We start from the raw sequence: 24,075 nt of genomic DNA, 5'->3' as shown, positions 1-24,075 counted from the left end.
AAAAAGGGGCGCCTGGGTGGCTCAGTCGGTTAAGCGTCCGACTTCAATTCAGGTCATGATCTTGCGGTCCGTGAGTTCGAGCCCTGCGTCAGGCTCTGGGCTGACAGCTCAGAGCCTGGAGCCTGCTTCCCATTCTGTGTCTCCCTCTCTCTCTGCCCCTCCCCCGTTCATGCTCTGTCTCTCTCTGTCTCAAAAATAAATAAATGTTTAAAAAAAAATAAAAAATTAAAAAAAAATGCTTAAAGACTAGAAGAATTAATTCATTTTAAAATTTAAAACACTGTGTTTCATTTTTACTTATTTACAATATAGAATTAATTTTTGGTCCAGAAACAATTTTAAAATGATTTAAAGTATTAGATTTTTGTGTTTTTTTTTTTTAATATTTTTTGGAGTCAAATGATTTTACAACTCAAAATTTCATTTAAAATTTACATCATAATTTTACTCTTTCAAATTATAGCATGGTTTTATAATCTGTTGGAACATAATCTACAATTATATTAGCTCAGTGGGAAAAAAGCTTCTCATTTATGTCACATGATCTAGCAGTATGTTGAGGTAGCAGTATGTTGAGGTATTTAAAAAAATGTGAGGAGGTACTTGGAGAAAGAGTTGGAAACTGCTGGAACTAAAAGGTCTCTTAGGGACGTCATCTAGTATAGTCCTTTGGTTTCACAGGAAGAAATTGAGGCCATGGACATAAGTGATTCATCCCACATCTCACACGTTGCATAGTGGCAGGACTAGAACTCAGACCCTGCTTTCTGGATGCCAGCCAGCCAGAGTTCACGTTGAATTAAGTTAGCATATCTGCTTTCAACCTCCTAGCTTAAAAAAAAAGAAAAACTACAGTGATGACTTAGAGTTATCTCCGTAGAAATTGACCCTTCTAAATAAATAGGATTTGTTTAAATTGGAAGAGTGCTCAGTGGCTGTTTATCTGTATATGTGTAGAGTTCAGAGTGTGAAAGTGTGACTTTAAAAGAGAACTAATAACTCATGAATTTCTTAAGATTAAATAAGAACATAATTATTTGCATACTAGATTAAATCTATTTTGTATCTAATTGTCCCCAGTCCAGTGTTCTGTTAAGCATTCTTGCTGCGGGATGCCTTGACACCAACCATAACGCATATTAGCAGCATTTTCTATTAGTAGGCATTTATGTCTCCATCATTTACAAATTTCTTTCTTATTTGTGCAGCATCTTGGAGGATTGTTAACTGTAGTGTGAAGTACTGCCTTTTTTATTTCAACTTTATTTTATTTAACTTGTAAAGGACACTACTTCTAGAATACACATATATTAAATCAAGAACATATGTTTCTGGGAAGAAGTTTTAACTTTAAGTTAAACTTTTCTCATACTGTATCTTAAACTATTTTCTTCTCTTTTTCTATTAGCTATTTTTTTTGTTGTTCATTCCCAACTTAGAGCTTTTGAATATGCTTAATCCTTATAAATGAAAAATAAATGGTCAGTACTTGTTCTAATAGAGAAAATTATTATTCTCTATATTGGGCTAGACAGATTTAAATTGTATCTTTTTTACAGTTTATTTTACATGTTTCAATATCATTCTACTTTTTATACTAGGTCATGCATGCATTTAGCAGTTATGTACTTAAGAGGGTGGGTGATATTTGAATATTATGAATAGAGTTTTTGGACCATTTGCTGAGTAATTTGTTTTTCCATATTTTGATAATTAGCATCAAAATAAGTTTATTATACATTCATAAAGAATGGCAAGGAAGATTGCAGTGTCTTACTAAAATTTGACAAAATTGTTTTTCCTCGAACTTCAGTGCAGAAAATCCAGGCAATCCAGATACGAATGTGTATGTATGTGTGTGTGTATATATATATATATATAAGTATATGAAGGGGAGGAGAAATATTAAGTTGTATGTGGGGAAACAGACATTGAAATAGTCTGTTATCTAAAGATACATGTGTAAGCAAGATTCTACATACTTTTAAAATCCAAATGAGTGGCTGGATTTATACCTAGATTTTCTCACTTCTGTGACATACTGATATTATTCCTTGCCCTTCCAAGGCAAAAAGCGTTGCCTTGATCTACAGGTTATTGTTGTGTGCATGTGAACAGGAGCATGCTCTGTCAAAGAGAATTAACCTTTCAAACTATTACTAGACTTAGTTATCCTTTCGAATATATATATATGTGTATATATATATATATATATATATATGATTTATTTACTATTTAAATAGTAAAGAAGAGAAACTAGTGGGTTTTTTCTACTTTTATAACTCTAACACATGAAATTTTCTTCTTACCTTTAACCTTATGATTGAGCTGTCCACAGCATGATTTATTTTTTATTTATTTTTTGCTGCTGGGAGTATTTATTGCAACAAGCTTACGTTATTCTTAATTATGCATCCTCATTTTATAGAATGGATATGGTATTTCAATCTTATTAAAGTGGGCCTTTGTTAAATATAAAGCACGATACCTCCAGTGGGTCCTGTGAGCAGTAAGTTTTATGTGGGAGAGGTGAATAAGACATTTTTACTATAAATTTAATTTCCAAATTATTTTCAAGCTAGATCATGATGGTAAGGTCAAATAAGGCAAATGCAGTGGTTTTTATTTATTTAATTTTAATCTTAAAATAGATGACAAGGTACAGATACAAAAATCATTTGCTCAGGGTTACATATGTTTGTATAATTGCTGATGTACCAGGTTCACAGCCATAGTTGTTGTACTCTGTGTTAAAGCTTATGGGAAAACTTACTTAGCTCCACACCGTACTTTACTCACAAACAAGTAAATTTACCTGAAACTATAAGTAATGGTTAAGCAACATCTGAGGAGAAAGGCGTGTTTATTCAGAAATCACTGGTAAGATCTATAATAGCACATGTTTTATATGTCACACAGAGTATAACACTTGCTTTGACGGAGTAGCTTATAATGTTTTCAGGAAGCATATTAAAAGTTCTCCACTCAGCTCTTATGCTTTCCCTTTCTCACTCTTCTGCCTCTTGATCCCTTGGTTTTAAAATCTTCCTCCTTATTTTGTAGACACTGCTCTCCTGTTCACTACTTCTTCTCTGTCTTTACGTCTCACCACTGGGCCTCTCTCAGTGTCTGTTTTCCCAACCTTCATCCCAAATTCCAGCTGTATATCTACAACCAGTTGGTCAGGTAACTTTGCACCTTTTTCAGTGCACTCTTTGATAGAGCATGCTCTGTTCTTTTTGTTTGTTTTGTTTGCTTTTTTTTCTTTTTCTTTTTTTTCATAACAGCCTGGAGCCTTCTTGTCAAATGTCCCATAGATGGTACCTTTTTGTTTCCACATTAATTTGACATGCTGATTGTTCAAGAAGCGGAATGACAGTTTTTGTGCTTTTTATTAAGTGTTCGTTGGATGTGTGAACGCATTTTTGTTGATTAGCTACCAATACAGATCTAACACCAATAACATGAGCAGCCCACCTTTTATTTGGCTGTGGCATCTACATTTGAGGAGAGTTTAATAGTAGCTTTTTAAACTACTCAGATAACTTTTCCTCAATCAGAAATTTCTCTAAATCCTTTGGAGCTAAGATATATCGAGCTATTGAATTTCAGAGATCAGGTTAAATTGAGAAATTTGAGGCATTTGGTGCATGCTTTTACTCAAGTAAATAAAGTTATGTTTATATGCATAAGGCATCTGACTGTGGTGCTGTGTTCTCTCCATAATTATCACCTGACTTTGCATCTTTTAGGCAATAGGAACCAAAGAGGGGTATAGTGAGTGATACCTGAAATAAAACCAGACTGAATTTGAAAATAAAAGTCAAAAAGGGACATGAACACGTTTTTTTGTTTGCTTGCTTGTTTGGGGGCTTTGAGATTTGTTTTTTGTTGTTGTTTTGGTCTTTGTTGTTTTGGTTTTGTGTGTTTTCTGGTCTGAGCCTTCAGAATAAGTTCTTCATCTGTTATGAAAAAGAATCACCTATGAGAAGTGAATATGTAATTTCAGGATTATCAGTCCTGGTTGTCCAGAAATTCTGAAGATTTTCTTTTCTGAATTTGCCACCATTTTTCCTTTGCTAATCTTTCCAAACAATTAGAAGTAAAACATAAATTCTCTCCTTTTCTGAATGATTCACCAAAGCTTCTGTTACTTCAAGCCTTTTTCAAAGGAGTAGTATGAGTGTGTTGTTTTTACGCAGCTTGTTGCGAAGGCAGTGAGTGGTATAGAGCTCTAAGTGCTTTCTGCCTGTAGATTTATTCTCTGATCGTCCCTCATGGTGTGACCGTAGGTTTCTGACAAAGCGAGAGCAGAAACTAATGCAACGGCGACAACACGCAGAGGAGCTGCTGGAGTGGAAGCGACGTTTGGATGCAGAGGAAGCAGAAATTCGTCAAATGGAGAAACAAGCTTTGGCTGCCTGGGACAAAGAATTAATAAAACCTAAAACTCCGAAGAAAGAAACTGAGGACCAGAGAACAGAACAGAAAGGTAATAAATGTTAACTCCATTCACTCTGCAAACCCAAGCCTAATGTAACCGAAAGATTGACTTCATTATTTTTAAAAAAGGTGGATGATTAAATGTGAAGAATGCGATATAACTGCAAATGCCACAGACCTTGGAATTATGAGACTGTTGTGAATAACTTTATGCTAACATATCTGAGAACTGAGAAGAAATGGGTGAATTCTGTGAAATGGAAGTGGGTTATTCCACGACCAAGTGGGGTTTAACACATCCTAAAAAATCAACAGGGCAGATTACTTAAACGGATCAAAGGAGAAAAATTACATGACATCTGAATGGATTTGGAAAAGGTACTTGATAAAATCCAAAAAGCATTTCTAATAAAACAAATTTCAGATCAAAGTACCAATAGAAGGGAGCTTTCTTTATGTGATCTAGGATATCTATGAACAAAAATGAAAAACCAAACCTACTACAAGATACTGCTGTTAGTGATAAAACATAGAAAACTTTCCCTTTAAATTTGGAAAGAAGATAAAGATGCTTTTATTTCACCTAAGCAGTGAAAGGAAGAAGCAAAACTTATTATTATAGAAAATCCAGCATTTAACAAGTGAATCTAGCATGGTTGCTAAGTTCATAAACAAAATTCAATTACACGTCTATAGACCAGCAGAAATTGGTTAGAAAAATCTAATTAAAAAAATGTTTATTTATTTTGAGAGAGACAGAATGCAAGTGAGGGAGGGGCAGAGAGAAAGGGAGAGAAAGAATCCCAAGGAAGCTCCACGCTCAGCACGGAGCCTGATGCAGGGCTCAATCCAACGACTGGGAGATCATGACCTGAGCTGAAATCAAGAGTCAGATGCTTCACTGACTGAGCCACTCAGGCGCCCCCAGAAAAATTAATTTTTAAAAGAGATGCCATTTATCATAGAAATAAAAAAACATGAAGTACTAGGAATAAATTTAACAAAAAAATATGTAAGATCTTTATGGAGAAAACTTTAGAATGTTATTAGGAGACATTACAGAAGACCAAAATAAATAGAAAGCTTTTCCATTCTCACAGATTCAGTGTCATTAAAGATGTTAATTCTGCCTGAACTTATTTGTAGATTCAAGGCAGTTTAAATCAGAAATTCAACAAGATTTCTTCCTCGGGTTTGATAAGCTCGTTTTACAATGTGTATGAAAGAACAAAGGACCAAAAAGCAAAGACACTGCTAAAGACGAACCACAAAATGGAGAACTTACATTACCAGATACCAAAACTTGTAAAAGTGTAATGATTAAAACGGGATTATTTGTACAAAGATACACAAATAGACTATGAAACGGCCCAGAAAAAGACCCATGCATATGTGGAAAGTTGACTTCTGACACAGGTAACTTTGCAGAGCAGTGAAGGAAGGAGGGACTCTCCACTAAATTTGGAGGGCAGGAAAAAATGAAATTGGATCCCTACATTGACAATATAGAAAGATCCAGCTGAAGGTTTAAAAAAAAAAAAAAAAAGGCTTAAATGTGAAAATTAGAATTATGACACTTTTAGACCATAGAAAAGAATATCTATATGACATCAAGGGGAGGGAGAGATTTCTTTAATAGGTTATACAAAGCAAAACCACAAAGGGAAATACCAATACCTTTGATTTCAGTAAATTAAGAATTTGTATTCATTAATACACCGTAGAGAAAGTAAAACAACAAAATAAAAAAAGATATTTGCAACACATATGACTGACAAAGGAATAGTAGAAGAACATGCAAGCAGCTCCTGTGAATCAAAAATAAAATGACAACCACATTTTAAAAATAAGGGAAAGAGAAGATAATTCACAATGAAGAACTCCAAATCATCAATAAACATCTGAAAAGATGTCACATGTATTGGTAATCAGGGCATAAAAACCATAAAGAAATACTGCTTCCCTTCCTAGGGCTGCTGGAACAAATTATCACAAATTTAGTAGCTTAAAAAAAAGTTTTATTCTCTCACTTCCGGGGGCCAGAAGTATAGGAGCAAGGTGTTGGCAGTGCTGTGCTCCCTCTGAAAGATCCAGGGAACAGCTCTTCCCTTCCTTCTTCCGGCTTGTGGTTATGCTGTTGGCATCTCTTTTGTCTGCCTAACTCCAGTCTCACACTCTTCTCCATGCCTGTCTGCTCCTCTTTTGTCTCATAAGGAAACTTTCAGTGGATTTAGGGCCTACCTGGATAATTCAGGGTGATCCTATCATGAGATCCTTAATTACATCTGCAAGGACCCTTTTTTCCAAAAAGAATTGCATTCACAGGTCCAGGGGGTTAAGACATGGACATATCTTTTCCAGGACCATCATTCAGCCCATTCACAATACCCATCAAGCCCGTAGGTATGTAGGTGGAACATGGAACTGCTGGTGTATTAATTGTTAAACCTAGTTTGGAAAACAGGTTGAAAAAAAGAGGCATTAAAAATAATCAATAAAATCATAAAAGTGAGGTACACGTATCTCACGATTCAGCGGTTCCATTCCCAGAAATGAATCCTAGAGCAGTGGTTCTTAAAATATGGCCCAGGAGGGGCGCCTGGGTGGCTCAGTCGGCTAAGCGTCCGACTTCGGCTCAGGTCACGATCTCACTGTCCGTGGGTTCGAGCCCCGCGTCGGGCTCTGTGCTGACGGCTCAGAGCCTGGAGCCTGTTTCAGATTCTGTGTCTCCCTCTCTCTGACCCTCCCCCGTTCATGCTCTGTCTCTCTCTGTCTCAAAAATAAATAAACGTTAAAAAAATAAATAAATAAATAAAATATGGCCCAGGAAACTCTAGGGGAGTCTCTAAGATCCTTTCAGAGGATGTGGGGTCAAAATTATTTTTATAATGATACTATCATGTTGTTTGCCTTTTTCACTGTGTTGACATTATGCTGATGTAGCAAAAATAAGGGTGAGTAAAATTGCTGACGTCTTAGCATGAATCAAGGCAGTGGCACCAAACTGTGTTATTAGTAGCCTTGTATTCTTCACCACTTTGTACTAACGATAACATGCCAGTTTTATGTAAGAATGCCCTGAAATAAGCACTTACGAATACTAATTTTGTTGAATCTCAACCTTTGGGTACATATCTTTTTAATACTTTGTGTGACAAAATAGGAAATATGCACGAAGCACTTGCATGTGCTGATGGTTGGTGGTGGCTTTGAAGAAAAGCACATAATGCAGTGGTTTGAATTGCAAGCTGAACTAGCCGTTTTTTTTCATGGAGTACCATTTTTACTTAAGTGTCTAAAAAACTGGTTATTCATACTTGTGTATTTGGCAGTTTCTCAGAAATAAATGAAGCAACTTTGTTCAGAGAAAACAGGGGCTACATTTATTGCCAGTGATAAAATTAACCTTTCAAGCAAAAATTTAGGATTTTAGAAATGCCGTTTTCCCCATCTTGAGCTGGACAGCTTTCCAATACTTAAAAGACTTTCCTGATATGATGGGTGATGATACTAATCAGGGTCATTTTTTCATATTGCGCGATAAAATGTGTCAACATTGGGAAGATCTTCAGAACTCAGTGAACCAGTGTTTTCCAAATGACCAGTGATGATTTAGAGAATCATGCATGGGTAGAAAACCCATTTAAAGTACAGAGTTGACCAAAGGATTTTAATGTAACATCACAAAAAGTTTATTGATAGGGTTTTAGGTTCTACATTCCAGCTAAAATACAAGGAACTACCAATGGTCAAATTTCAGTGTAGCATCAAAAAAGAATATCCACGATTATCTGTACAGACTGTTACAATACTCTTCCCTTTTCTAATTACATATATTCTTTGAAAGGCCAGATTTTCTGCATATGCTTCAGCCAAAACAACAGATAGTCACAGATTGCAGACAGAAGCAGATAGGAGATTCCAACTGCCTTCTGTTAAGCCAGACATTACAGATATTTTAAAAAATGTAAAACAATTCCTCTCCTTTCAACTAAGCCTTTTTTGGAAAAATGTAGTTATTTTAAAATTTAGTAAATGTCATTATGTTAAATGTAGATTTATTGCTGTTTTTAAATATTTTAATTTTTTTTCCATTTTAACTTCTAGTATACTATTGATAGATATAACCATATCTGTAACCACAGAAAAAGCTTTTTGTGGTCTTCAATGATTTTTCAGAGTATAAAGATGTCCTGAGACCAAAATGTTTAACTGCTGTCTTAGAGCAATGTTTTTCCTGTTCAACTCTCTAATTTATTAGAACTGTTGGCCTCCTTAATCATGGAAAAAGTGTAATTGGGTAAATGTGATAAGACAAAGGCAATTTTAATGCAATTTTAATCTCATCAAATACAGCCTATGAATAGTTTAACTGTTTAATAAAGTAAAGTAACCTAAAAGAAAAAATTGAGTTGACCCTTAAACAACACAGGGATTAGGGATGCCAACCCACACACAGTCAAAAATTCATGTATAACTTTTGACTCCCCCAAAACTTTAGCAATAGCTTACTGCTAACCAGAAGGCTTACTGATAACATAAATAGCTGATTAGCCCGTATTATGTATGTTATATGTATTATATAGTACATAATATATTACAGTATCGTATTATTCTTATAATAAAATAGGATAAAGAATATGTTTTAAAAAATCATAAGGAAGAGAAAATACATTTATAGTATTGAATTGAATTGTATTTATTTTTAAAAATGCACATATAAATGGACTTGTGCAGTTCAAACCCATGTTATTCAAGGTATTGCTTATGTTAAATAAGCTTATTTTGCAGATTTCAGACCCAGAATCTTAAATGAGACTTTTAGAATTGAGTATATCAAATGTTAGCAGGACTGATGCAAAATATGATATCATCTAATTCTTGTGGGACATTATACCTACAAAGACAAAGAAGGAAAACAATGTAAATTCTTAAAATTATACAAGTATAATGTCAAGGTTTTTCTGTTTAGTGTCAAACATATGTGTTTTCTTGGAAAGAGCAAGGGTTATAACGGACAGGAAATTCCAGAGACAAGATAGTGCTAAAAATTCTGGAAGCACTAAATGAAATTCACTGTATATCTCCATCGATCATGCAGCTCTAGTTCATTCATTATTGTTGCTATGTTACATGTTATTGGCTAAATATACCACAATTTATTCATTTTACTATCCGCAGATATTTGTGTTTTTTAAACCATGTAAATGTCTCCTACTGTATATATGCAAGATTTCTCTAGGGTGTATACTTAGTGGAATTGATAGATAATGGAGTATTGTCATCTTTTCCAAGTATTGCCACATTGTTTTTCAAAGTGGTTGGACCAACTTACACTCATATATGAGAATATGAGTTGTTATTGCTCTGTAGCTTCCCAATCAGTTAGGTTGTCAGTCACTGTCATTGCTGATTATATGTTTACAGATCTCTTCTTCAGTTTGCTGCCAGCCAAAATTCTTAGACTAACAGACTTTACAGTAATGTGATTCCTTAAGTGGTGGGATTAAAATTGTATCTAAATGCAATTGGTGAAATTATGCAAAAGCAAATGTAAAGTGTAGCTGTGGAAAATTTCTTTTGACCAAGACTGTGGTCTTTTTCTTGTTTTTACTCTCTCTTTGTAGAAATAGCAAGTGAAGCAGAATCTCCAGTACCTTCTTACTCTCACCTCCACAGTGAAAGCTCTATTCCAGAAGAATTGGGCAGTCCTGCTGTTGGATATATACCCTCCGAGTCTATAGTTCAGGAGCAGTCAGGGAGTCCAGATCATAGTGTACTTACTGAAGAAATGGTTTTTTCACAAGAACTGGAATCTTCTACCTCTCCTAGTAAACATGTAAGTTAATGTATATTTATTCCTTAAAGCTTCTTTAGAACAAAGTCTTCTGAAAGTTATATTATTAACAGTTAACATTCTTGCAATTAATGACAGTGTTGACTATTGCACATACCTGTAACATACAGCATATGACATTTGGACAGGAATAAAGCTTTTCATAGATTCCTAAAGATTAATAAATAAATAAATTTAAGTTTTAGTGGCAGTCGTAAAATTATATATTATTAAGTCTATTAATATTGAGGGGATAGGAAGTTCTAAAATCTTTAAAAGATAATTTAAGTTTAATTTAAATTAAACTTAAAGATAATTATAGAGGGATAATACAAGTGCTTATTAAAATCTGTATTCTGACCTATAATAGAAACAGTAAGATCTTAAACCATATCATTGTGCCTTTTCTATAATTTAGTTAATAGTTGCCCTTATAACTCATAAATCAGAATAAAAGTAATGGTTTCATTTCTTTAAGGCAGATCTGAAATGGTTATTGACTCTGAATTAGAATAATGGTCACTTCTAGAATAAGATTTTCCACATTGTCCTTAATTCTGTATTTCATTTAAAAAAAAAACCTATCTGATGAGGGGGCCTGAGTGACTCAGCCTGTTAAGTGTCCAGCTCTTGATTTTGGCTCAGGTCATGATCTCACAGTTTGTGGGATCAAGCCCTGCGTCGAGCTCTGTCCTGACAGCTCAGAGCCTGCTTGGGATTCTCTCGCTGCCTGTCTCCAGCCCCTCCTCCCCCGCCCCTCTCAAACTAAATAAATAAAACTAAAAACAAAAACAAAACCTATCTGATAAAAACTTAAGCTTAGAAACATAACTGTTTCTTTTTAAATTTGATTTTATAAAGCCTGCAAAGGAATTAGCATAATATTATTAAATATTAAGTGAACATAAACTTTGTTAAAGTCTCTGTCTAAAAAAAGGAACCCATTTAATTTCAAAATGGAGTATCTTTTGATAGAGTCTTCATTTCACTGTGGATGTGAAGGATGAATTGCATTTCTTCTATTGAAAAATCAGATTTATGTGTGTTATAGCACCTGAAAGATTTGGGGGAAAACATTTTTTATCCAGTGATCCAATGAAGAACCTATTCTGTGCTGTGTAGCAAAATATTCCAATGCCTTGGGCACATACTTGAAAGCAGAGTTTTTAGATTATAAAAGGCTTCTAATTAAATTATATTAGCAAATTCTTAGTTATTATGTGAAAATAGGCTTGTATACATAAACGTAGCATGGAATTTACAACCAAACTATGCTTTTTGGCACAATCTTAATATTACTTCCTGTGAATTGGTTAAATCCCACCTAGCATTGTTATTGACATTCAAAATAGGCTGATCAAACACTAAAAATTAGTTTTTTTCCTGACAAGCAAATATGGCAAAGAAATAAAACTAGTGTGTCTTAAAGTGATTTTTTATAACTGGGGCACCTGGGTGGCTCAGTTGGTTGAGTGTCCGACTTCAGCTCAGGTCATGATCTTGCAGTTCGTGGGTTTGGACCCTGGGTCAGGCTCTGTGCTGACAGCTCGGAGCCTGGAGCCTGCTTCAGATTCTGTGTTTCCCTCTTTCTCTGCCCCTCCCCCGGTCGGCCTCTCTCTTTCTCTCTCAAAAATAAACATTAAAAAAATGTTTAAGTGATTTTTATTTTTATTAAAAAAAATTTTTTTTTAACGTTTATTATTGAGAGACAGAGTGGGAGTAGGGGAGGGACAGAGAGAGGATGAGACACAGAATCTGAGGCAGGGTCCAGGCTCTGAGCTGTCAGCATAGTGCCCGACGCGGCGCTCGAACTCACAAACTGTGAGACCATGACCTGAGCTGAAGTCGGACCCCCAATCGACTGAGCCACCCAGGCACCCCTAGTGATTTTTATAATAAAAAACTAATACTTATTCGTGCTTACTTACCAAGTGCCAGCTAATATGCCAATGCCTTATGTGGATTATCCTCACAAGAAATCTAGAGATACTGTTTTAAGCCCCACTCTGAAGCTCAGTGGGCTAGGAAACCTGCCCAAATTCACAGATACAGGAAGTGATGATAACCAGGAATCAAATTAGATATTCCCACTTCCTCCTGGTGGCAGGATAGAAATGATGTCCTTTGTAATCTCTTGTAGACAGTCTTCTTACACTTTGTTTTCTTCCCTTCCTCCTTCCCTCCCTTCTTTCCTTCCTTCTTCAAAATAGTACATTTTGAGTATTTAAAAAAATTTTTTTTTAATTTTATTTTAGAGAAAGAGAGTGTGTGAGCAAGGGAGAAGGGCAGAAGGAAAGAGAGAGAAAATGAGAGAGAGAGAGAGAGAGAGAGAGAGAGAGAGAGAGAATATCTCAAGCAGGCTCCACTCTCAGCACAGAGCCTGATGTGGGGCTCAATCCCATGATGCTGGATTCATGACCTGAGCTGAAATCAGGTCATGAGCATTGGGACGCTCAACCGACCGAACTCCCCAGGCACCCCCATATTTAGTATTTTTAAAGTTTTTTTTTTCCAGTTTTATTGAGATATAATTGATACACAACACTGTATAAGTTTAAAGTATATAGCATAATGGGTTGGCATACATACATTGTGAAATGATTGCCACAATAAGTTTGGTTAACATCTCTCATCTCATAAAGTTAAACAAAATTTTCCCTTGTAACAAGAACTTTTATGCTCCTCCCTTAGCAACTTTCACATATACCACACAGCAATGTTTAACTCTAGTCATCACATTTTACATTACATCCCTAGGACTTACGTATTTTATAACTGGAAGTTTGTACCCTTCCCACCTCCACCCAATTTCCCCACAACCCCCACGTCTGGTAACCACAAATCTGATCTCTTTTTCTATGAGTTGAGTTTGTTTTTTTTTTTTTTTTAGATTCTACACATAAGTGAGATCATACAGTATTTATCTTTCTCTGTCTAACTTATTCCCCTTAGCATAATGCCCTCATGGTTCATCCATGTTGCAAATGGCAGGATTTCCTTCTTTCTTTACAGCTGAATAGTGTGTTCCCGTGTGTGTGTGTGTGCGTGTGCGCGCGCGCGTCCATGCGTGCACATGCATGTGCGCTTGTGCACACATGCACCACATTTTCTTTATCATTTATCTGTCAATGGAGAATTCCCATATGATCCAGCAACTCCACTTCTGGGCGGAGTCTTCTGAAGGAAATGAAATCACTATGTCGAAAAGATATCTGTACTCCCGTGTTTAGAATTTTTTAAATTAAAAAAATAAATGAATAAGAGGGTAACTATCACTTATACAATAGCCACTCCTACTTTATTTTGAACCTCTCTAAAAAGCATGCTTCTCTGTAACTTTTTTGTATAACTTAAAAAAAATTGAGGTCGATTTATCCTTTGTATAATTTGTAAACTGTTTTTACTTTTTATGTCATAGAGTTACTTAACACTCTTTGTATATATTATTAACTGCTTGGTATCTCAAATGCTAACTGGATTTTACAACTGTATCACAAAACACTTCCCATTTGGTTTTCCGTTTGAACAGTCACCTCCCAAAAGCTGCACATCAGTATCAAAGCAGGAGTCTAGCAAAGGAAGTCATAGGACTGGAGGACAGTATCGTCTACCTATCAAGTCCCATCAACACTGTTCTAGTTGGTCAGATGAGTCATTATCTATGACACAGTCAGGTAAGAGTAATAACAAGGAGTTTTCTTTGTATTATATTTGAATACCTCTTTAATAAGCTTTGTCTGTCCATATGTTAGTGTAATGTTATCCTTTCTCTCATTTGTAAAGGCTTTTTTCTTGCCAAGAGTAAATCACATAATTCAGTGCTTTTCATTGATAATTAATTATTTCCCTAATTACACAAAATTGACAAACTGTTATATTCTTGGGTTGTTAATGGGCAAGTCATTTATTCATCAGACATTTGTTGAATATTTTTTTCTATGTGCCAGACACTGCTTATGTGTTCCCATAGTGCTCTGTGCATCAGCTTATACCAGACAGCATATAAATTGTAACCAGACTTTACCCAGCAGGTCTCCCCTACTAGCATATAGACTTCTGGAAAGGAGAGTCTAATTTGTTAATAATTGGTGGCACCAGGACCTACCAGGTACTTTGCATTGCACATGGCAGGTATTTATTAAATGCTCCTTTCTTTCTTTTTTTTTTTTTTAATGTTTATTCATTTTTGAGAGAGACAGAGACAGAATGCGAGTGGGTTAGGGGTAGAGAGAGAGGGAGACAGAGAAGCCAAAGCGGGCTCCAGGCTCTGAGCCGTCAGCACAGAGCCTGACGCAGGGCTCGAACTCACAAGCTGTGAGATCATGACCTGAGCCAAAGTCAGATGCTCAACCGACTGAGCCACCCAGGAGCCCCTTAAATGTTTCTTGAATGAATTAATGATGACCATGGAGAGAGAGAGGAGGAGGTAGGGCAGGATAGCCTAAGTTTCAAAGGAGGAAAGGTAGAGAATCAACTGCACATGGCAGTGGGGAACATTGTCTATTCTCCTATAGTCTCTATTCTGCTATAAAACTGTGCTATTAGATTATGAAACCATGAACAGCCTCTGTTCTGTAAGACTTCAATGTACACAAGATCTGATCTTGGGAAGCGTATCTATACAGGCAACACTCAGTTTATGAGAATTCCAAGGAAGGTTAACACTATATTGAGTGTATGCCTTTTGAGCTCATTTTTAGTTTTCATTTGAGAGTAGACATTTAATAAAGAAAAAGTGAAAAATATTATTCTGTTTTTGGTCTTTGATCCTATTCTGTACCCCCTGTTTTCAGTGTTTCAAATGATAATAAATCATTGGAGGTTCCCACACCCATATTTTTAAATCACCCTTATGTTTGAATAACTGCATAATATTTCAAAGAGTAGATATACCATAACTTATTTAAATATTTCCCTAGTGATGATCATTTAGATTTTGTCAAAATTGCCAATAATGTTTTTTTTTATTTTATTTTTTATTTTTTTAAATTTACATCCAAATTAGTTAGCATATAGTGCAATAATAATTTCAGGAGTAGATGCCTTAGTGCCCCTTACCCATTTAGCCCATCCCCCCTCCCACAACCCCTCCAGCAACCCTCAATTTGTTCTCCATATTTATGAGTCTCTTCTATTTTGTCCCCCTCCCTGTTTTTATATTATTTTTGTTTCCCTTCTCTTATGTTCATCTGTTTTGTCTCTTTTTTTTTTAATTTTTTTTTTAACGTTTATTTATTTTTTTTGAGACAGAGAGAGACAGAGCATGAACAGGGGAGGGTCAGGGAGAGAGGGAGACACAGAATGTGAAACAGGCTCCAGGCTCTGAGCAGTCAGCACAGAGCCCGACGCGGGGCTCGAACCCACAGACTGCGAGATCGTGACCTGAGCCGAAGTCGGATGCTTAACCGACTGAGCCACCCAGGCGCCCCCATCTGTTTTGTCTCTTAAAGTCTTCATATGAGTGAAGTCATATGATATTTGTCTTTCTCTGACTGACTAATTTCACTTAGTATAATACCCTCTGGTTCCATACACATAGTTGCAAATGGCAAGGTTTCATTCTTTTTGATTGCTGAGTAATACTCCATTGTATATATATACCACATCTCCTTTATCCATTCATCCATCGATGGACATTTGGGCTCTTTCCATACTTTGGCTATTGTTGATAGTGCTGCTCTAAACATGGGGGTGCATGTGTCCCTTCGAAATAGCACACCTGTATCCCGTGGATAAATGCCTAGTAGTGCAATTGCTGGGTTGTAGGGTAGTTCTGTTTTCAGTTTTTTGAGGAAGTGTTTTCCAGAGTGTCTGCACCAGCTTGCATTCCCAGCCAGTAAAGTTGTTATGAACATCTTCTTGTGGAATATTTCAGTAAGAATAAATTCTTAGAAATGAGATTACTAGCTCAAGCCAGTTGAAGAATGTTGTATATCATATTTATCTGTTGAATATTATTATTTTTATGTATTTGCTTTGAGGTACTCTGGCAAAAAGTTATTACCAGTGTAGTAACATGTCAGTAGACATAAACTTGATACTTGAAAACATGGATTTAGGGGTGCCTGGGTGGCTCAGTCGGTTAAGTGTCTGACTTTGGCTCAGGGCATGATCTCATGGCTTGTGAGTTCGAGCCCTGCGTTGGGCTCTATGCTGACAGCTCAGAGCCTGGAGCCTGCTTCTGATTCTGTGTTTCCCTCTCTCTCTGCCCCTCCCCGACTCTGTCTCTGTCTCTCTCTCTCAGAAATAAATAAACATTAAAAAATTAAAAAAAAAAAAAAACCTATGAATTCATATCTTAGCTCTACTACTTACTGGTGACTTTCTTCAGCTTTCTTTCCCATATTGGATAGTCTTTTCCATCTGTTCAGTGGAATAATATTGTAACCAGCCTTGCATGAGTTACAGACTAAGGATTAATAATGTTAATAAGATACTGTTTTATTGGTAAAACATACTCAAGTGAGAATAGTTTTGGAAAAATAGCTCTGAGATTTCTAAACTCCACATGCCATCTACCTATTGATGATGACATCATTAAATGCAATGTTTATGGAAGTGGTCAGTTTTAACGTAGTGGAGTTATATAAGCCTTTCTCAAGTGATAAAGAATTTATCAGCCAAATTATTAGAGGCTGCCTGTGTGAAATACTCAGAAACTTAATTTTTTCTATTAGATCATTCTGTCCATCAGGTTATTCTGTCTTGACGTTAGTTTAAACAAACTGAAATATCAATTACCTGCCCCCTCCTCTCTCCCTCACCACCCAAAAAAACCTTGTAGGAGATAATTCCATAAAGGCAATAAATTCATTCAGTGAGTTGTTTGGGTTAAAAAAAAAAAATTCTAGAGATTTTTAGATGTTACTAATGATGAATTTTTTTAAATGTTTATTTTAGAGAGAGAGCGAGCGAGCACGAGCACATGCAAGTGGGGGAGGCGCAGAGAGATAGGGAGACGTAGAATCCAAAGCAGGCTCCAGGCTCCAAGCTATTAGCACAGAGCCCCACGCGGGGCTCTAACTCACAAACCACGAGATCATGACTTGAGCCAAAGTCAGATGCTTAACCGACTGAGCCACCCAGGCACCCCGTTACTAATGATGAATGTTATGCAGTAATACTATATTTGGGCAGGTATATAATGTATTCCCACTCATTCTCATAGACTTTTATTTATTTAATTTCTACCTTTCATTTGTACACTTTTGGCTTCTTTAGTACTTAAAAATAGAAACATTTCCCAAGGTCTTTCATCTAAAAACTCCCAAGTTTCTCATCAACTACTTTTAAATCTTCACAAGCATAGATGATACATATTTTTATTAGAAAAGTCACTGCTGGTGGGGCACCTGGGTGGCTGAGTCAGTTAAGCGTCTGACTTCGGCTCAGGTTATGATCTCACAGTTCGTGGGTTTGAGTCCCGCATCGGGCTCTGTGCTGACAGCTCAGAGCCTAGAGCCTGCTTCAGATTCTGTCTCCCTCCCCCTGCTCATGCTCTTTTTCTCAAAAATAAATAAACATTAAAAAAATTACAAAAAAGAAAAGAAAAATCACTGCTGGCATGTGCAATTTTTAAAATATATTAATTTGAAGGCAAGACTACACTGTATGTTAGCTAACTTGACAATAAATTATTAAATATGTATATACTAATTTAAAATAATCATTTTGGGAGGGGGGACAAAGTTGAAACTAAGTGTATGGGAGTATAGTGATCCCCCACACAATTTTATCAAAGTCTTCAAATTTTATCCATGTCTTGAGGTTTGGAAGCACATAAAAGCTTATCCAGCTAAAAGAAGCTCAGTTTTAGAAGATGCAAAGATATGGGTTTATACTTCATTTTAGAAAGATTTTAACTTTTAGGTCAATCTGCAGTCCTACCCCAAGTTACTACACTAGAATCATCAATTGAATCTCTGCAAAGGGCTCAGAACCTTTTAACCCTGAAAGCAATTGATTCTTTTCTTCAGCAATTAGAAGAAAACATAAGGGAGATACTCAGTGGCTCTCTTCTCACCACCAGCATTTTTAGTTTTAGATTGGAAAATCTGTTACCTAAAATATAGCTGCATAAAGTGTTTGTTTTATATGAGTATTACTCTTACCACCATTTTTTGAGCTTTTATAGTAGTTCAGGTGCTGTGCTGTGTGCTTTGTACACCTTATTTAATCTACACATCAATTCTAGAAATCAGTAGGGGTCAAACTTACCTTACCAATTACCAGTAACAGATCCAGAGTTGAAAATGGCCTTTATTATTATGCTATTTTATGAGTGTTGATCGATAAATAGTGAGCTTTGCCCCTGCTAAGGACTCACGATGATGCCACCAGTGGTATAAGATGGGTATTACTTTCCTGAGGTACCTAAAGTTAGCAACATAGAAGTGACAGGAACTTAGATTTCATTATTTCTAATCCAGATATTGGGATCATTCTATTAAAAAAGACTATAATCCTTTTGCATTTAAATAAGTTCCATAACTAGTTCTTACGCAATTTAATCTGAAGTACCTGAAAAAAAAACCTGGTTATTTATGGTTTAATGTTGTAGCATACATTTGAGTCTTCAGATTTTATACAATAGTATTTCTATTGTAATAGTATTTCTATGGCTATTAAATGTCTCACTCGACATTAGTGTGTGGAAATGATATTATTACTTGATTTGGGGAGGAGGTGTGAGGAATAATCATTTTTATTCTGCGTAATTTCCATGTGTAGTGAAATAAGCAGCATCTTTAAATGACAGTATTTTCATAACATGTATGTGACACTTATTATAATGAAATGTCTTTTTCATGATTTTGCTGTGACTGGACATCTACTTTGTACGTGTGTGTATATGTGTAGGGAACTGTTGGGAAGAAAATAAGATTTAACTAGCTTCATTTTAGCTATTTTAAATATTTTAAGAGCTTCTAAAGAAAGGTTATAGCAGAGTATATTTCTTTATAATTTCTTTCCTTTTATATGGTATTAAGACATCAACTGATGATTCACAGTCAGTGTAAAATGGCAAAGTTTCATTTTTATTTTAATAGGACTTAAAAACTATTAATAGCTAAGGGGAAGGAAAGATAAATATGTTTCTCTTGTCACCAGGAAATAATTCCTCACAATGCCCAAATTTCACTAGCTTAAAAGTTCCTCAATTTCTGGTTGTTTATCTCATCAAGATAGGGTATCTTAAGATTTATTTGAGGTTTCAAATAGTACAATTAGAAAGTGAAAATAAGTAGGAAGGACCAACCGCCCGCTATATTTCAGGGAAAGGAGAGATGCGAATCACTAATAAATTTTTTTTCAAAAGCTCCAATTCCTTAATTTTAAATGTTAGATTGACTGTAAGTGTAGTATCACCTTGCTGCTTTCATTAGTAGTTATTAAATTAACTTCATTCTCAAGTTAAAATGAAAGATTTTATTTCCCTTTCAGAAACAACATCTGACCAAAGTGACATTGAAGGTAGGATCAGAGCCCTAAAGGATGAGCTGCGGAAAAGAAAATCAGTTGTGGACCAGCTGAAGAAGGAACAGAGAAAACGGCAGAAGGAAAGACTGAAAGCCCAAGAAGCCAGTCTGATCAAACAGTTAGAGGTTAGACATAGGAAAGGGGTTCAGTATCAAGGCTAATGTATATTGAAGCCTAAAATGTTTTTTTAATGTTGTTAATAAAGTAATGGCGTAGAATTTTTCATTATTAGTTTGGTGCCACATTTTAACCTCTTTTTAAAAGAAATCCAAGGTTATCTAAACAAACTCTTGCTTAAGGTGTTAAATATTAAAATAATAAATCTTGGGGTGCCTGGGTGGCTCAATCAGTTGGGCATCTGACTTTGGCTCAGGTCATGATCTCGTGGTTCATGAGTTCGATCCCCACATCAGGCTCTGTGCTGACAGCTCGGAGCCTGGAGCCTGCTTTGGATTCTGTGTCTTTCTCTCTGTCTCCCCCTCCCCTGCTCATGCTCTGTCTCTCTCTGTCTCAAAAATCAATAAAACATTAAATAAAAAAATAAATCTTATAGCATCAAGTATTAAATAAATATTCTCAAAATCAAATTAAAATAAGAGGTTTTTTTCTTAAATAAGAAAGATTAGGCCTGTGAAAGATTGAAATTCACTCCCTCTTAAGCAAAGAATCATTAGATGAATAATTCTGTAAAAAAAGATAAATAATTCTAGCTATTGAAACTGTTACTGCCTTTTTAAAAACAATTTGTTTTTTTTTAAGCAGAATGATGTTTCATGCCACATTGTCCTATTTGAATGGCTCAGAAGTGATAATTCTAAACTAGACTTCTCCCATGCTCTAGCAGCCTTCCCTGATTCTACCCCAGCTGGAAACCTGGTTTTGATATTTCCTCATTCTGTTTTCTCTTATCCTTTTGGTTACCAGATCTCACTGGTACTTTTTTTTTTTTTTTTTTATGAGTCTGCTTGCTTTTTCCATTCCAGCTGCTATCGAGCCGACTGGGGCCTCATGACCCCTTATCTCTGCTCTCTGCGTGGCCTCTTAAATGCCCCTGTCTCTGTTGCTTCCCTAATACTTGCATACCTTCTGCCAGCCTAATGTTCCTAAAATGCCACATTCATCATAGAATCAGTCTGAATGTCCTGCTCCTCGCAAGAATCCCTTCTCACGGCATCACCAGAGAAGACCATTCAGCTTCTACCTGAACACTTCCAATAATAGGAAATCTCAAAATTTCAAGGCAGTTGGTTTCATTGTAGGACTCTAGGTTCTGTAAATGTTAAAAATCTTTTGGTTCTGTTAGTCAGTATTTCTGTCCTTTCAATGGTCCTTGTTGTGGTAACACCAAATATGTATTCCTCCTACATCTATTAATTTAGTCATCAAATATTTAAGTGCCTGTTTGTATGCCAGAATTCAGCTAATGACTTTACATGTATTCATTTTATCCTCAAGCAACAGTGGCTTTACTGTCTACAGTTTTACGGATGAGGAAATTGAGTTTCAGGGAGAGTAATGCTATTCAGGGACACACCACTCAGAAGTGGTAAAGCTAGATTTTAATAGATCTCTAATTCTAAATTTTGTGTCCTATCTTCCACATAGAAAACAGGGCTGCTGACAGATGTGGAGAAAATAGACATTTACACAGGTACACAATACAGAGATGGGAACAGGGACTGTAACTTGCACAGATGTTTAGAAGTAAGGGAAGTGCTTAAGGTAGAATAGCCATACTGGCAAGTTCATGTTGGAAAATAGTGGGAAACAAAATTCAAAAATAAAGATCATGTTCAGGATCTTGGAATCAGACAGATGAGTTTGGACTTCAAGTCAGTAGTCTTCAACGTGACCACACGTTAGAATTAACTGGGGAGCTCTTTGAAAAATACAAATATCCAGTCTCCCTCCCAGAGGGATTAATAATCTAGGGTGGAACCCAGAATTTAAAAGCACTAGTGTAAGGTAATGGAGAGCCATTGAAAATTAAATGAAATACTATTAGATTGAATAGCATTGCTCAAAATTCTTCATTAATGGATATGCCAGCCAGAAGGGTCTCTAGAGAAGTGCCATAGGATCCATCTCATTCAACATTTTACTAGATGGTTTAGAGACAAAAGAAAGTTGTGTATTTAGGTTTTAGAATTATATGATGGAGAAAAACATAATATATATAGCATTTCATATAAAAAATCTTTGGGAGTTTATTTAATCACAGATGTAATAAGTCAACTACATCCATGTAAGTATAGCTTTCAGATCTGAGAAGTTATAGTCCTCATATATACCTAGCTAGCTAGACCATCTAGCTTTGGTGTGTGTTTAATACCAGAAGTTACTTTACCAAAACATTGAAAATTTAGAGGATATGGATAGTGAAAGTTGTAAAAGTAGGGATTTCAGCCCAAGTTTTAGGGATCTGTGGCAACTGAGTAGCATCCATATGGTCATTCATTCATTCTATGATGTTGACTGACAGCCTGTTTGGGGCCAAACACTGAGTAGGTACTGGATATACAGTGTTGAACAAAACAGCTATAGTCTCAAATAGAGATATAAAAGTAGGGATTTTAGCCCAGAAAACTAAGAAATATAATAGATAAAGGACTTCCCTTAGATTTCATCCAAATCAGAATTACACATTAGTGTTTATAGAATGGCTGATAACATTTTTTGTAATTCTGAACTATCATGTTCTCTAATCACAGCCTTCCTTCTTCAGGATTTGTATTCCCAAGGATTTGTATTCCCAAGAAGCTGCCATTGAACTCTGCGTAATGCCTAAACTTCTTAAAAATAACATGGAAGTATTAGGACACCCTTAAAAGAATAATTACATAGTCAGCTAAAGAAGTTTTTTAATGGGGCAGGACCCAAATGATTGCTTCATAGGTATTAAATTTTTGTAAAATGAGACTTTGTCATTTTCTAACTCATATTAGGATTATGGTTCCACATGTATGCTTATACATAGTCTGTTTCAAGATGGATCTACAAGTAAATGTTGATGGCACTCTGGGGAATGACATGGATACTGGGAGAAAGATTTTTACATTACATCTTCTTTCCTGTTTGAATATTTTACCATAAAATATACTATTTTCTAATTTAAAATAGTTTTTTTTTAAAAATTCTGTATAGTGACTCCTCTGATTTTTCTAAACTAGTCATATGATGAATTCATTAAGAAAACTGAAGCAGAGCTTAGCCGAGATTTGGAAACATCACCAACAGCCAAGCCTCAAATTAAAACGCTCTCCTCAGCTTCTGAAAAGCCCAAGATCAAGCCCCTTCCACTACACAGGTAGAAATTTTTGATAACTTCTCTATATTCTGCCTTGTTTGAGAAAAGAATTAAGGGAAGACTTTTAGTAGAAGCTATCTTTTAAGTAACTGTGAAGTTAATTTTAACCAATATTTTTACTTTCACTAGAGTAGAGTTATGTATGATGTAATCACAAATCGAATTTATCATAAGGTACAGGTTTAAAAATATATTCTGAATCCTGAAATCTGGTGGGCACAATGAAAATAGTATCCTCCAGTATTGCTAGTAGCAATAGACTTTTGCAAAGCAGTTTGCCAGTGTTTCAGAAGTAAAAAACAACCTGTAACTTTTGACTCTGTAATTTCACTCCTGGAAACCTAGTTTGAGAAAATATGCAATATCTTTATGTCCAGAAATAGGTGAATAGCCCAGTAACTTAAGGGTCTTCCTAGGGATGGAATATTATGCAGCCAGTCAGTGCAAATACAGAATGCTGAGAGGCAGCATTGGAGATTGTATATAAAAAAGTGAGGTTGCAATATTTAAACTGAATTTTGAGCAATGAGCAGGGGGTAAGCAGTCAGTGGGACTGAGAAATAGGGGTCATTTCAGAGAAGGACGTCGATGAATGACCAAAAGCAGCAGGGAGCTTGGCATGTTACAGAAACTGAACATTATAGAATGTTGCTAATGTTAGAAGAGACTGGAAAAATAAAAACTGAATTGTGAAAACCTTGTACTCACTCATTCATAATATAGTTTCTCCTTTACTTTTCAGAAGATGGGAAGCCTTTGAAGGCTTTCCCAAAAAATACTTAGGGATTTTTAAGTCTGTTACAAAAATAATAGAGACTCATGATAATTAATTTCTCATTACCTCAGTTTGAATCATGGCTTCAGTACCAGCTAGCTATTTAACTTTGTTGGGCAAGTTGTTTAATCTCTCTGTGCTTATTTTTTTTAATAGGGATTTATATCCCTATAATAACACCTAACTAATTAACTTGTTATGAGAATTAAAAGACTTAACTTAGATCAGAGCTTA

The 24,075-nt window shown here is 35.6% G+C and overlaps 1 protein-coding gene across 2 annotated transcripts in view; it reads left to right on the top strand.

Moving 5' to 3' along the window:
- The window catches only part of CEP350 (centrosomal protein 350), a 151,557-nt gene that overhangs the window by 105,960 nt on the left and 21,522 nt on the right, over nt 1-24,075 (top strand). Inside the window, exons 28-33 of one of the 2 annotated variants that reach the window (XM_049634146.1) lie at nt 3,064-3,186; nt 4,293-4,492; nt 10,071-10,282; nt 13,809-13,953; nt 19,724-19,884; nt 22,930-23,066. In XM_049634146.1, coding sequence (XP_049490103.1) covers nt 3,064-3,186; nt 4,293-4,492; nt 10,071-10,282; nt 13,809-13,953; nt 19,724-19,884; nt 22,930-23,066 — 978 coding nt within the window. The remainder of the gene's footprint in view (nt 1-3,063; nt 3,187-4,292; nt 4,493-10,070; nt 10,283-13,808; nt 13,954-19,723; nt 19,885-22,929; nt 23,067-24,075) is intronic. The other variant, XM_049634147.1, reaches the window with a different exon arrangement.

Source organism: Panthera uncia, chromosome F1 (genome assembly GCF_023721935.1).
Source record: "Panthera uncia isolate 11264 chromosome F1, Puncia_PCG_1.0, whole genome shotgun sequence".
In the NCBI taxonomy this organism is placed as follows: Eukaryota; Metazoa; Chordata; class Mammalia; order Carnivora; family Felidae; genus Panthera; species Panthera uncia.
The sequence above is the reverse complement of the archived record's forward strand: the minus strand, read 5'-3'. Positions and strand labels throughout refer to the sequence as shown.